At 45.3% G+C, this 13,529-nt stretch overlaps 1 protein-coding gene across 4 annotated transcripts in view; it reads right to left on the reverse strand.

The window, feature by feature from the left end:
* Positions 1–1,557: 1,557 nt before the first annotated feature.
* The window catches only part of MTSS2 (MTSS I-BAR domain containing 2), a 28,998-nt gene continuing 17,026 nt past the window's right edge, over positions 1,558–13,529 (reverse strand). For 3 of the 4 annotated variants that reach the window (XM_069966374.1, XM_069966376.1, XM_069966377.1), the window contains 8 exons: positions 12,027–12,184; positions 11,819–11,926; positions 8,936–9,033; positions 8,582–8,780; positions 8,425–8,499; positions 7,694–7,855; positions 7,233–7,398; positions 1,558–6,787 (listed from right to left, as the gene is read on the reverse strand). In XM_069966374.1, the coding sequence (XP_069822475.1) occupies positions 6,003–6,787; positions 7,233–7,398; positions 7,694–7,855; positions 8,425–8,499; positions 8,582–8,780; positions 8,936–9,033; positions 11,819–11,926; positions 12,027–12,184 (1,751 nt within the window). In that variant the 3' untranslated portion in view covers positions 1,558–6,002. The remainder of the gene's footprint in view (positions 6,788–7,232; positions 7,399–7,693; positions 7,856–8,424; positions 8,500–8,581; positions 8,781–8,935; positions 9,034–11,818; positions 11,927–12,026; positions 12,185–13,529) is intronic. The other variant, XM_069966375.1, reaches the window with a different exon arrangement.

A 13,529-nucleotide genomic window follows, 5' to 3' on the forward strand; every position in this document is an offset into this window, starting at 1 on the left:
TTGGGGCCTACTCAAGCCTTAACCCAAACTTTACCTCCTAAGCTGCTTCTGTGGTCTGCAGTGATCAGCTTCATATGATGATTTCTTTACATTGTTGAATTTAGTTTATGAGAGGTGGCTGGGGCAAGACCTTAAAGGAAAGACCTGCCTATAAGACAACCCCTAAGCCTGAGGTTTTCATATTTTAGAATGTTACATGCTGAAAATGTGTGCAATACAGTGGAGCCCTAGCCTTAATCTTGCAGTTGTTGAGTTATGATCAGTTTTACATTCCTACATTCTATCATGACAAAAACAATAAAATAAAAATTGCAATGGAAATAATGCATTTAGTTACTATAGTCCTGTCCTTGGGGAGCTGTGTACCCGATGCTTATTTCTCCAGTTCCACATGAAGGTCCCACCTGGCTGTCCTTCAAAACAAAGTCTTCAGATCAAACAAGTAGAATGGGTCAAACAGGTCAATATCACCCTGTGTAAGATTCCATTTACACAGAAAGATTATCTGACTGACTATCTGCCAAAGATTTAAAGCCAAAGCCAGGAATGGATTTGAAAAGATGAGAAATCTCAGGCTTTCCTTTATGACCTGTTCTCTGTATAGTCTGTTTCTGGTTTTGGCTTCAAATCTTAGTCAGATAATCTTTCTGTGTAAATAGACCCTAATAGGGCCATAGCTCAGCCAATAAACAAGCAAACACACTTGTTGGCCGATTGGGTCATTTTGACCTTTGAAAAAAACCCATTGGTCATGGGCTCTACATCTACCTGTGTAATAAGAAAGGTCCAGCGATTGTTCGTGCAGCCTTTCCCCAACATTTAAACCGTAAAATAAGGTCTTTACCTAAGCGCCAATCTACAAAGATCAGTGCTTGCATACAGTGAGCATCAGGTCATCTAGTATGACTTAGTGGCACTTTCAATAGTACCAGACATGCCCATGCGACTACCTAAACCACCCATATTATAATCCACCCCTACTGGAAGCTGTAGTAAAAGAACCTTCCAACCCAAAAAACCCTACTACATCCAGATCCATCTTGTATGAATGTTAAGGGGGAATGTAAGAAATACATTTTCTAATATGTCACAGAAACATTTCTTCAACTAGCGCAACACATTACCAGACACTGAGGTAGGTGGGATTCTGAGCGGAGCCCGCGGTGGGGATTCTGCTCAGAATTTCTGCCGGTTTTACTCAGTGTGAACGGGCCCTTAAATAGGAAAAAAAAAAAAAGCCCTAAACTTACTTTTCCCACAGAGCCCTAGAGTGCTTCTGGGTTTAGCACTGAAACTGCCAGTTCAGCCAATCAGTGACTGGACACCACTGGGGCCCTGATTGGCTGAACAGGCAGGTACTCATTGCCAAACCAGAAAATTGTATGGTTATTTTTCTTGAGGGATATGAAAAACCCTACTGTCCCTGTTACCTGGCAGCCCACATCAGCCTTTAACCGGTGAAGTATTTATGGCCCTGATATAGAAATACTAACAAATACCAGTCATGTGACCATGGAACAGGCAAATTATACAGTACAAGTTTTATTAATACTGGATCGTCACAGTGCGGAGTTACCGTCAGCGCAATTCTGAGTGAAAAAGATGAACTAGAAAAAGAATTAAATTCATGAGGGAAGGAGATAACAAAACCAAAAGAACAGCTAGCAGAAGACGGTTACACATTTGTAAGACACAGTGTTGGGAGAGAAGGGGGTCTGCCCCTACCCCATTATTCTAACATCATACAGAATGGGGTGAAAACATGGCAGTAAAGCAGAGGGTCCGGCGCCCAGCGGTCAGGCAGCGAGGTTACAGATACAGGCCTGTGAACACACATACAAACGGAGACACAGAAATCCAGTGTAAGGGGGCTCTGTACAACAACGTGTTATACACACACACACACACACAGAGGGACTTCATATATAAAGGGACTAACCAGGCTGTCCAAACATAGGACATAGAAGGAGAGGGGAGCGTTGTGCTTGCATTCACCTTTCCTTGGTCTCCTGCTTTTTTTTTTTTTTTTCTATCACCAAGGGGCCTCTGGACCGATCCTTCATATGATGCATAGCTGTTGGCAGGGGCTATGACACCATCACACTGGAGTAAATAATAAAAAATGGATCCTATTTGTTTTTATAGGAGTCGCACCAATGTGCATCATGAACTCCCTCGGCTCCAGTAGCATGTGTTTATCCTCTTACCACTAAGGTCTTTGGAAGCCGGAGTCATAAACTGTTGATGTCACAAGCCACACTATCCCTGATCCATCATCTGCAGTGTCAGCAGTCATTGCCACCTCCTTCATCCCCCACTAGCAGAATGGCCTTACACCTAGGGAGGTAGTCACCGCCGCTTCATTATTATTGCTGGGTTATCCTATTGCTAGAGCGAGGGTCTTTCCGGTGAGGGAGGGTCAGTGCAGCTCATAGCTGGGCCTAGACCCAAGTCTTATAGTACAATCTATAGATTGTGTCCTGCAATGTGAGCAGTAGACAGGGACTCCCAAACTATCCTTCCCTGTATGTGATCCACTGCTCCAGTCTACACCAGCTAGAGTTACCTGGTATCATAAAGCATCACTTCTGTATAAGGGGAGGAGACAGCAGAAGGAAACTACAGAACATCTCTTTCATGTGAAAACCCCTCTGTATCTTTTTCCTTCTCTACTGAGATCGCAGCGCCTAAAGTTACAGGCCCAAAGGCTAAGGCTGCACTACTGACTTGGAGGTATCTTCTGATCATGCATATCAATGCCTATGCATAGACACACAACTGCCAGTATTCGAGTCAGGTAGGACGTGGACCAGCATCCACACGAGGTCTCCATGACACCAATGCTAATCAGAAGGGAAATGCTGTTAGAGTGGCTCAGTATATAACTATGCTATATACTATAATTTCTTGTGCTTAGATCTTAGCAGAAAAGAAAAAGATTTGTAATGATTATATTCCCTGTTTTTTTTTCTTATAAGATTCCTCTCTTTTTACCTCTCTTCTTACTGCTGCACCTTCCACATCACTTGCTTTTCCTCTTTTTGTCTCAGAACCTTCTCCTCCTCACACCAGTGTTCACTTGCTGGGTTGTCCTCATTTACACATCTCTGATTCACTATCTTGTTTGTGGCACCCTGCAACCTTTATTGAATAGAGTTCACAGTGTTACTAGTAGGACATAGGACCACTCTGTGCACATATGAGGCAAGGTGGTTTGAAAACAGTGTTTTTAAAGGGGAAATCTAGTCCACTATCTCCTGGTATACCACAAATGTGATTGACTGTTGGTAAAGTGATCCACTGATTTCTTGGAGATCAGTTACTGTAAATCTGAGGCAACACTTAACGTAATACAAGTGCAGTTCTCCAAGCTGTATAAAAGGGAATTAGTTGATCACGGGCTCTACCAAAAAGATCATGTCTGTGATATATCATGAGATGATCATATTTTTTTTTTTCATAATAACAAAATATTGAAGAAGGAAATTCAGCAAAGTTGCAGGATGACACAAACTGGCCATTGCATGCATGGTGTAATATTTATGATGACCTTATATATTATAGTATATGTGATAAACTGGACATACAGCACAGTCCTGGCCACAGTCTTCCCCTACAGGTCTGTGTCATATAATCTTGGACAGGAACCAATGAACGTACAAGAACCTTCAAATCTCAGACAGAAATGCACATCTAACACCTGCCTGTACCCATAAGAAACACCTGCAAAGCTGCTGCTTAAAGGCATAACCCATTACCACACTCTGATACTAAAGGGGCACCCTGCCTCCATGTAGCTGGTTTCCTAATGGATTGGAACATATCTCTATCTGTAGAAAGGCTACTTCCCTACAAATGAGTCCTGCCCCTCCAAAAAATGTGTGCACCATGTATTGACCCAGCAGAAGTAAATCATTAAAAAAAAAGTCCCATCCCTCTACGCTGATGGTAAAACGTTCCAGCCAAAAAGCCTTGTGCTAAATCACTCAAGAGCTTTGATAACTATACAGAGACTTTGTGTGGTTTGAACTCGCCATCCACATCAACATCCTGCCTGGCTTGATCAGCTGTGTGTATACGTGTGGACAATGATAAGGATGGTAATTCAGAGCCACACAACTTCTCCACGACAACACTGCGCTGGACAGAAATCCAACTTACTGAAGGGACTTACAGTATAATTTCTTCTCTGTTATTGTCAGTAGTTCTAAACCTTTACCTCAAACAATTGTAGGTAACACATGGATCCTGCTAAGTCTGGTGACAACACAACGCTTGCCAGTCACCATCTTTCTGCAGGCATTTAAATCTCATCGATTTGGGAGAACTTAGTTTTCTGCTACAATTTGCAACATTGCTCATTGCAGTTCCCCACCCGGCCAGCAGGTGATGCTAAAACATAGCTACATATCCCAATATTGATCTGTGGCCCTGGCTCTGCCAGCAGCTGCTAAAAATATTCTCTGTCTTGTTAAATCTAAATCTCCGCATTTCCTTCTGGGGAGATAAAGTTATCTTATCATTCTCTGAAAAAATACGGCTCTATAGTAACTGCCCGCTAAAGGGGCCACATCTCAAGGCCAAGGGGCTCGTGCAGTGTTCCCCTCAGAGGCCTTCACCATTACTGGGGTGACATTTCCATTATGTGATCCTGCACACAGTGTCCATAACTGGGAGGTACACCCTCTATCTATAGGCCGCTCTTCAGAACATATTGGGCCCATTCACTGTGTGCAGGGACAAGTTCACCTTAGGGAAATGTTCTTTCCCCCTACTCCGCACAATAATCTTCAGGGTAAGATTCCAACAATCTACAAGGGTGTCATAAATTAATGGTGTAAAATCTACAAATCCTAAGTGCTATTTCCTACAGGTCATCAGTGTGGTGCCCTATTAATGCGGTGCCCACCGTGCCTGCTACATACTGCCCCGGTATGATTCTGGGACACAGATGACAATAAGGACTGATGCACCTCTCTACGGCATGGGCACAGAGGTGGCGCAAGGCTTGTTCTGAATGGCACTAGAAGAGAGGCCTCTGTGATCAGTAAAGGCAAGATCCCTGTGAGGTCAGCTATTCCCCACTACCACGTGGCCAACAAATGGAGGCATCTTAAGGCCCAAGTCCATTACTGAGCCGGAAAGACTCACCACCTATCGTGTGAGAGAGAATTTGCCACAGAAACATAGTGGCTGCTCACCGTCCAAAACAACCACTTGGCACAAATTGTACAATAAGAAAGGTTGGGGCTCCTGAAGACTGTGGGGGCATTGTGTCCAGACACTGCACGTTTCCAGAGTCTTGCATTCTGTGTAGTGCAAATGCCCATTGCCCCTCGCGAGCCCCAGGCCAGTGTGACATGAAGATATATAGGCCACAAAAAGTAAATTCTAGGAGCATTCCACAAGATCCAGAGGATACAGAGCTACACAAAGCTGAAGAATCGGTCATCAGGTGCCACAGTCCTCTGGTCACATGGCTGCAATGAATATAGGTGACAAAGTTGTGAGATGTGAGCCTTCTGTGGAGTCAGCATATACCTGGGTGCTATGGAAAAGCTGATATAGTGTATGGTACATAGAGACCAGTCCACCACGTTCACAGCAACCTACCCCTGGTCATTACATTACAGTCCAATGTAACAGTGATATCTTCTGGCACTATGTTCATTGCAGCGCTGTGCACTTCTATGTAGATGAGCTGATCCTGACTGTGTAGGCGTGTGGTCTTATGCCATTACAGTCGATTTACTTTCCTCCTAATGCAACTTTATCAGAAAAGGTCTGTATGATCTCCGCATGGAATGGTACAGCCCCCACCAGTGCATGGAATGGTCGAAAATGTTTTGGTCAGTCACCAAACTTAACCCTTCTAGCCCCGGACACACCTGCATAGAATGGGTTAAGCACCCCTTGGCTTCTGGGTTTGTCTGTGTCACAGTATATTCTACTCCCCTCCCCTGGAGCACCAATCCTTAATCCTATAAACCCTTAAATCAAGATCACAATATCCGGGGTGCAGATCGGTCATTGGTCAGGGTTCGACGTAACCGCACCCCTCTACGTATGGATGCAAGCATATCACCTGCTGGTGGTTCTGACACATTCCCTTTACCCGTTGGGGCAGGAATCTGACTTTTGTCTGGAGCTGAAGGGAAAGGGAACTGCCCATCCCCTAGGGCATGCGCTCCTGCTACAAGTTCCCCGATCTTCTCCACCAGACTGTGCCGATTGGCAGCCAAAAGACCTCCTCCCATGTCTTCCTCATCTGCTCCACCTCCTCCATACACAGACATTTCTCCTGCACCCCCCCAGGCTGCATTGGGGAGACTGAGGCGCTTTGGCGAAGACTTGGCATATTCAAGGGGACTTCCATCATCTGCTCCTAGATAGAAAACACACTCTTCACTTCCAACACGAGAACGCCCCCCTAGGCCTCCGCCAGGGGAGTCTGGCACAGTGGGTGTTCTTACTGGCACAATAGGGGGCCGACATGGAATGGGTCCAGCGTTGGATAAAGTGCGTCTGACTGTGGGTTTGGTGGAAGGTGTGCGTCGAATGGTTGCCACACCTGGTGTCGAGCCTGTTTGTGGGGGTGGGGGTGCGGATCCAGAAGGAGGCATGGCGGTGGGCAGACCAGCCGTAGAGGCTGGCCTCTTAGTTTGAAGCATGCGGCGGTAGTTCTGTGCCAAGCTGCTGCTTCGAGGAACTGTGGAGGATCGATCAAAGTCCCCAGAGCTGTCGCCATCTGCATCACCATTCACTGAGTAACAGTCGTAGTCAGAGCCTGCACAGGATGCAAACAATGGCAGGTAAGGAATGGCTTGCTTTACTGCAGCAAATATCTATATTAAAGGCTCCTGCAGTCCCATGTAAATGAATATTTGTATCATGAAAAATTCTTCAACTTTTAACAGACTTTGGCTCAGGTTTACTGCAACTGCTTTTTTTAGTGTAAACTCAGGCTAGATGGCCTAAGAACGCACCAGATTTATCAATTTCTCAGGCTGTTTAATAAATATGTTGTATAGACTGTTCAGTGTAAGTTTAGACCAGATATTAACAACAAGCAGACATCCTAAAGAAGATGAGGCAAAAGTAGCAGAATTTTTCATTATACAATGATAAAGATTTAGAATATACAGAAGAGTGTCAACCCTTAAAGTAGCAACGTTTTAAGTTCTGACCTGTGGCCACAGTTTACCCTTTCAGGAGCGTTTTCCATTATTTACCTTGTGAGGGGATTGTGTCCTCGGAGCAGGAAGGTGTCGTAGTTTGGGTGCTGTAGCCACTAGAATACTGTAATGAGTCACGGCTGCTCTTCTGGTGCTCCAGACTCAAACCCCGAGTCAGAACCATGGCCAGGTCACTGGCAGCAGGGGACACCTCCTCCCCATGCTGTAATAACAGGACAGGAGAATGTAACACAGGATGGTGGTGGTGGCTTCAACCAGGATAGGGCAAGGGGGTGGATATTATAGTATTAAATACATGGAGAATCCCTATAGGAGGGCATACATTACAGCTTGATATAAATTGAGGATCTGGGAGGTGGGTGTACATTATATAGCTAGATATGTGGATGGTCTGGGGGAAGGTCTACATTACATTACTAAATATATATATATATATATATATATATATATATATATATGGGCTGTATATCTAAGTTTATCCCCTCAGTAGGGTTTACCTTGGCAGCAATGACAGCTGGAGACATCCGTGGACGATAAGGGTCTTCCATGCCCTGATAGCCGGGGCCCAGCTCTGCTTCCCTTAGATGTTCCACGCGGTCTTTTCTGCGCTGAAGGGAACTTGCAGGCGGTGTTTCATATGGACCAGAACGTGACCAGTCCTGCAGAATATACATCATTACAGAGGTTGTCCAGCTTCCATTATGTTTTCCTCACTATTCTCAAGCCTACACAACACATTTCTCACAATTGTGTCCAGTTGAGGCAAGTCTCTGTAAGATAAACACATCAGCAGCACAAAGCGCTCTCCTAGCCTGGAAATGTTACATTCAGTGCACACAAGTCCAGGCTCTGCACCTCACAGAGGATGTTTTAGACCAGGGATAGGAAACGTCGGCTCTCCAGCTGTTGTTAAACTACAACTCCTATCATGCCTGAACAGCCGAAGCTTTAGCTTGGGAGTTGTAGTTTTGCAACAGCTGGGGAGCCAAGGTTCCCTACCCCTGTTTAGGCTCATGTTCAGCTCCTGGATGTAAACCAAGCCTTTACTATTCACTGACAGCAATCAAAAATCATGTAAACTGTAAAGAAATGAAAGAAACTGCATTAATTTAGGCATGAATACGGTCCTCGACAATCACATCTACTTCATTATTCTTCGGACCTCAGGTCCAGTCCTTACATGCTATAAATGAGTGTCACTCCTTCTCTATGATATGGTGATACTCACTGATGTGGGGGAGCTGCACTCACTGACCGACTGACAGGTCTCAGATGCTTCTGAAGATGCCGAGCTTGAGGACTTCTGATGAAGGGAATAACATATGAGAAAATAAGGTGCCAGCGCTGTGCATGCAGTTTCCCTTCACCCTTGGCTCCGCACTTACCTGGCTTGTGATGTCTGAGGGCATGGGTGATGGTGGCTTGGAGTAGGTTGCTTCATGGGAACTGCATCCAGAGTCCTGGGAGGACGCGCTCACCAGCCGCTGGGCTCCTCCTGTAGACTGCGGGAGGCTGCGATAGCGACACGCGGAACCCGGTGAGTGGGGGTGCGAGGCAGCTTGCCAGGAGGGGGCAGTTTTTGTACTGTGGTAAATGGTCAGAGCATTGACGACGTGAGACAATGGGACATTGCTATGGTCAATACACCTCGCACATATACCGGGGTGTGGAGGGATCTTGTGACAGGGTTCTGCTGGGGGAGGGGAGCTGTCCTTCTCCTCATCTACCAGACTACTCACCTGCACATACTGGACTTGCGAGATCCTGAGCTGCTGGGGGAGGAAGGGGGTGTTTGATAAGACCAGGAGTAGTCAGATCCCTTCAAATCCTTAATAACCTGTGTGAAAAGAAAATTATTGTGATGCTGCTGCTGTGCCTGGGCATAAAAGAGATATGGCTCATTTTCTCAGCGTTTCTTCTATTTTTTTACAATTATATTTATAATAATGCAACATGAGCACGTGGACAAAATCAAAACAAATTCTTCATAACGCATGACCTAAAAAACATATCATATTACTGACCAGAAGATCTTAAAGTGACATTGTCACCCCCTTTGCGCATTCTGACATCTCTCCACAGGTGTAAAGGGTAAATTTAGCGTTTTTCATACCTTATTTCATATCATACGTCATGGTGTTTGTTCAAGTAAAAAGAGTCCTTTTATCAACTGCAGATTGTATTAAGTTGGCGTGGCCTCGCGGCATTAGCGCCACTTAGCCCCGCCCACAAGGGCACCGTTGGCCCTTCCCCCTCGCCGGCCATTGGAACAGGCTGGCCGAAAGGTTGAGACTTCACCCCCTTTACGTCAGCCAACCAATGGGCTTCAATGGGGGCGGGGCAACGGTGCCGTTGTGGGCGGTGCTAAGTGGTGTTAATGCTGCGAGGCCACGCCCACTTAATACAATCTGCAGTTGATAAAAGGACACTTTTTACTTGAACAAACACCATGACGTATGATATAAAATAAGGTATGAAAAACGCTAAATTTACCCTTTACACCTGTGGAGAGATGTCAGAATGCACAAAGGGGGTGACAGTGTCACTTTAAGAGCATAGCTGCAGATTTCTGCTGCATACAATGCATTGTAAAGTCTTGAGACCCTTTCATTCATTATTAACATTTTATTATGTTGCAGCCTTGTGCTAAAATAGAAAAAAATAGAACATCCAGTTTTCCCCATCATTCTGCACAAAAAAAACCATACTGGTAAAGTGAACAGTGTTAGAAATCTAGGCCTTTTACTGAGAAGAGGCTTCTTTCTGGCCACTCTTCCATAAAGCCCAGAGGCTATAGTCATGGTGGACCTTCTATAAGTTCCTCCATTAGCACACAGGAACTTTGGGGCTCAACCACAGTGACCATTGGGTGCTTCGTAGTGATAAGCGAACTTGCTAAACATTCGGGTTTGTCTAAACCCAAACGCGTGAAATTTGACTCCCGGAGGATGGAGAAGCATGAATACAGCCATGGATGCAGCCTTAGAACCCAAACGTTTGACAAGTTCTGTTTACTTAATTTGGTGGAGCAGCTCCAAGAAGAGTCCTGGTTGTTCCATGCTTCTTCCATTGACCAATTATGGAAACCACTGTGTTCTTGGAAACTTTCAGTGCAGCAGAAATGTTTGGAACCCTTCTCCCTTCCCAGTCCTATCTGAGCTCTACAGGCAGCTCCTACTCATGGCTTGGTTGTGGCTCTGATATACATTGTAAGCTTCAGGGTGCAAACACACACACCGTATACGTAGCAGATACGCAGCAGAACTGCAGCAGATTTGATGGTGCAGATTTGATGCTGTTTTCAGTTATTTCAATCTAATCTGCTGCGTATTTGCTGCGTATCACAGCAGTAAATACGCTGCGTATACGGTGTGTGTGTTTATACCCTCAAGACCTTATAGACACAACAAGGTGTCCTCCCAAATCCTGTCCAATTAGCTGAACTTACCACAGGTGACTCCAATCAAGCTGCATCTCAAATGATCAAGAGAAATGGGAGGAGCAAGAGCTAAATTTCAAGTGTCATAGCAAAGTGTCCATGCAAAATGTAGTTCTTTTACTTTTTAAGGGTACAAACACACACAGTATACGCAGCAGATACGCAGCAGATCTGCAGCAGATTTGATGCTGTGTTCAGTTATTTAGATCTAATCTGCTGCGTATTTGCTGCGTATCGCAGCAGTAAATACGCTGCGTATACGATGTGTGTGTTTATACCCTAAAAGATTAGCAAAAATTTCTAAAATTCTGTGTTGATATTCTCATTATGGGGTATTAAATGCAAACTGATAAGGGAAACATACTTTTTTTTTATTGCAGCACTGCAACATAGCAAAATGTAAATGAATTTCTGGTGACTTTCTAAATGCATTGTATATGAACAATGCAGTTTTATTTACATGGGGCTGCACAAAGGTGCATAGGCTGTGTTTCTCAATGGCTACTGGCAGTTTTGGTGCATTTCTTTGTTTACATAATTAGAGCCTAATTGATTGGCATTACCAGGCTAAATCACAAGTGTTTTTCTTGTCATAAAATCAAACCTGGTAATGTTAACCGTAATTTAATGTCCCATTGCAAAGCCCAGAGAGTAAATTAATGTCCAGCCTCAGGGTTTTTATTTTAAATGGCAGGGCACAGAGGTAAAACAACAAACGGCGCAAATGGCCGACATCACAACCCAGCTGATGGACTGACCGCTCAGCCAGTTATTGACTAGGGCAGGGTGCCACTCCAGTCTCTGATTGGCTGAGCAGGCTGTCCATCAGCCGTTACATCATGACAACTCAGGGCAAAATGCCTTCTGGCGGGGGTCCCAGGGCCAGTTAGATGGCGGATTGCAGGCACAGGGAGGGGTAACTTAGTGCCGTTTGTTGTTTTCCCACTGTGCCCTGCCATTTCAAAAGAAAAACCCTGAGGCCGGACTTCTCCTTTAAGACAAAATTGCAAAATAGAACAACTGATGACAAATTTCGGCCATTAGTTGTGGCAACAGTTGTCACAGAATAAGTACGCCAGACCGCCGGATAGATGTAAACCCAGCCTTACAGGCATAAGAACAGCCGTGCAAAATATATATTACCCCCCACAGTATGGCAGCAAATATCAGGTGAAGATCTAACCTGCTCACTGGCTGCAGGCAGTTTGTGAGGTTCGTCACTCAGTAGCATCAGGTCGTCGATTATGGCCTGTAGGTGCGTCACCTCCCCCAACATGTGGATCTCTCCATTCTGAAGGCAGGAAAGTCATAAGACATTAAGAGGAGATGCCATGTGGAACATTAACATTATGTGATGCCGTACAACATCGTTTATAATGTGCCTTACTTACCACCACTGGCTGTAACAGCGCAATAAAGGTGCAGAATCGTCCGCGCTCCTCTATCAGCGCCCTGCGCACTGCCTGCTTCTCTGTCTCCTCCAGCAGCAGGTACATGTCATTTACATCTTGCAGTGCATGGTCCAGCTGCGGCTGCAGATCTCCCTTCCCTGCAGGACAGAGAGTGACAGGACTATGAGACACTTGCTGACACCACCAGACCGGTGAGAAGAAGGGACCTTAACACCGTTAACAGAAGTAGGTTCTATACATCACTGCTCTGCTTGGGGTGTTAACACCTGGTCCTTGGGGTCTCACTGCTATGACCCTGGCCCTATGACCCATTTCTAGAAAAACTTTGTGTTGCTTCATCTTCTGCTAGCTGTGCTTGGTCACATGGTTGGCTATAATGAACAATGGCTACTGACACTTTGGGTCCTATTACACAGGCCAAGTACAGCCTGATCATTTTAGCAAATGAGCGCCAATCTGCTAGATCAGCACTCGTTTACTGGACCGATTACACGGCCTGGTAATCGGGCAGTAAGGGCTGCATGGACATCATTAGCAATGTCCATGCAGCACTTTCTCAAACACCTGGCACCTTACCTCTCTTTACTCCTGTGCTCTGCAGCTTGCTGGTCCCGGCAGCAGCAGTGTCTGAGCGGCCTGTCAGCTGACAGGCCACTTAGCCAATCACAGAACGGGACCGCCGACTTTAGGTCCAAACCTAAACCAACAATCAGGGGATGATCGTTGTAATCAGCCGAAGGTTGTCTCTATTATACGAATCGATAATTGGCCGAACCTGGTATATCCTAGCCATATGCATGTGATGAGTAGACCCCTTTTAAAAGGGTACTCCCTTATCAGAAAATTGTGTTTAAATTTGTGTGTTAAATAAAGCTATCACCCCAAGATATCTAACTTACTAATACAGTGTTATCACTAATAGTACTGGCTTCAGCATGGTTTTGCATAATTCATCACTGACAGGAAATAGAAAACAGGACTGAAAAATGTGTATTTTGTAGCTCCCAGACTGCTGCCTCTCTCCCAAGACAACGCATCATCTTCTGATGTCCCAAGAGGCTGGATCTTGTCTCTGAGCTCTAACCCTACCCCCTGAGTAATGTCACCATCTCTGACCAGCCCAGGGGCGGAAAAACTTTACCATAGCCCCTGGGCTGTTCACCAAGCATGGGCCCCCCACCCTACTCTAACTATGGCAGCACTAGCATGGTGCTCATAGTACAGGATAGATAATGTCATGATGCCCTGATTTGTGCAAAATTGCTGTAAAAAAGAAGCAATCTTCTGCAAATCATGGCAGGACTATATAGGAGACAATACACCATTGAAAGTATAAGTCTGTTTGGGTGGCCATGGGTCCCCAGGAGCTCAGGGCCCCGGGCTAACGCCCATAAAGGACCTATTATAATCCGCTACTGGACCAGCCCCCTCCAGCCAAAATCACTGTCTCCCTGTCATTGATACATATATATCTTTATTGAG

The sequence above is a fragment of the Dendropsophus ebraccatus genome, chromosome 4 (genome assembly GCF_027789765.1).
Source record: "Dendropsophus ebraccatus isolate aDenEbr1 chromosome 4, aDenEbr1.pat, whole genome shotgun sequence".
NCBI lineage: Eukaryota > Metazoa > Chordata > Amphibia > Anura > Hylidae > Dendropsophus > Dendropsophus ebraccatus.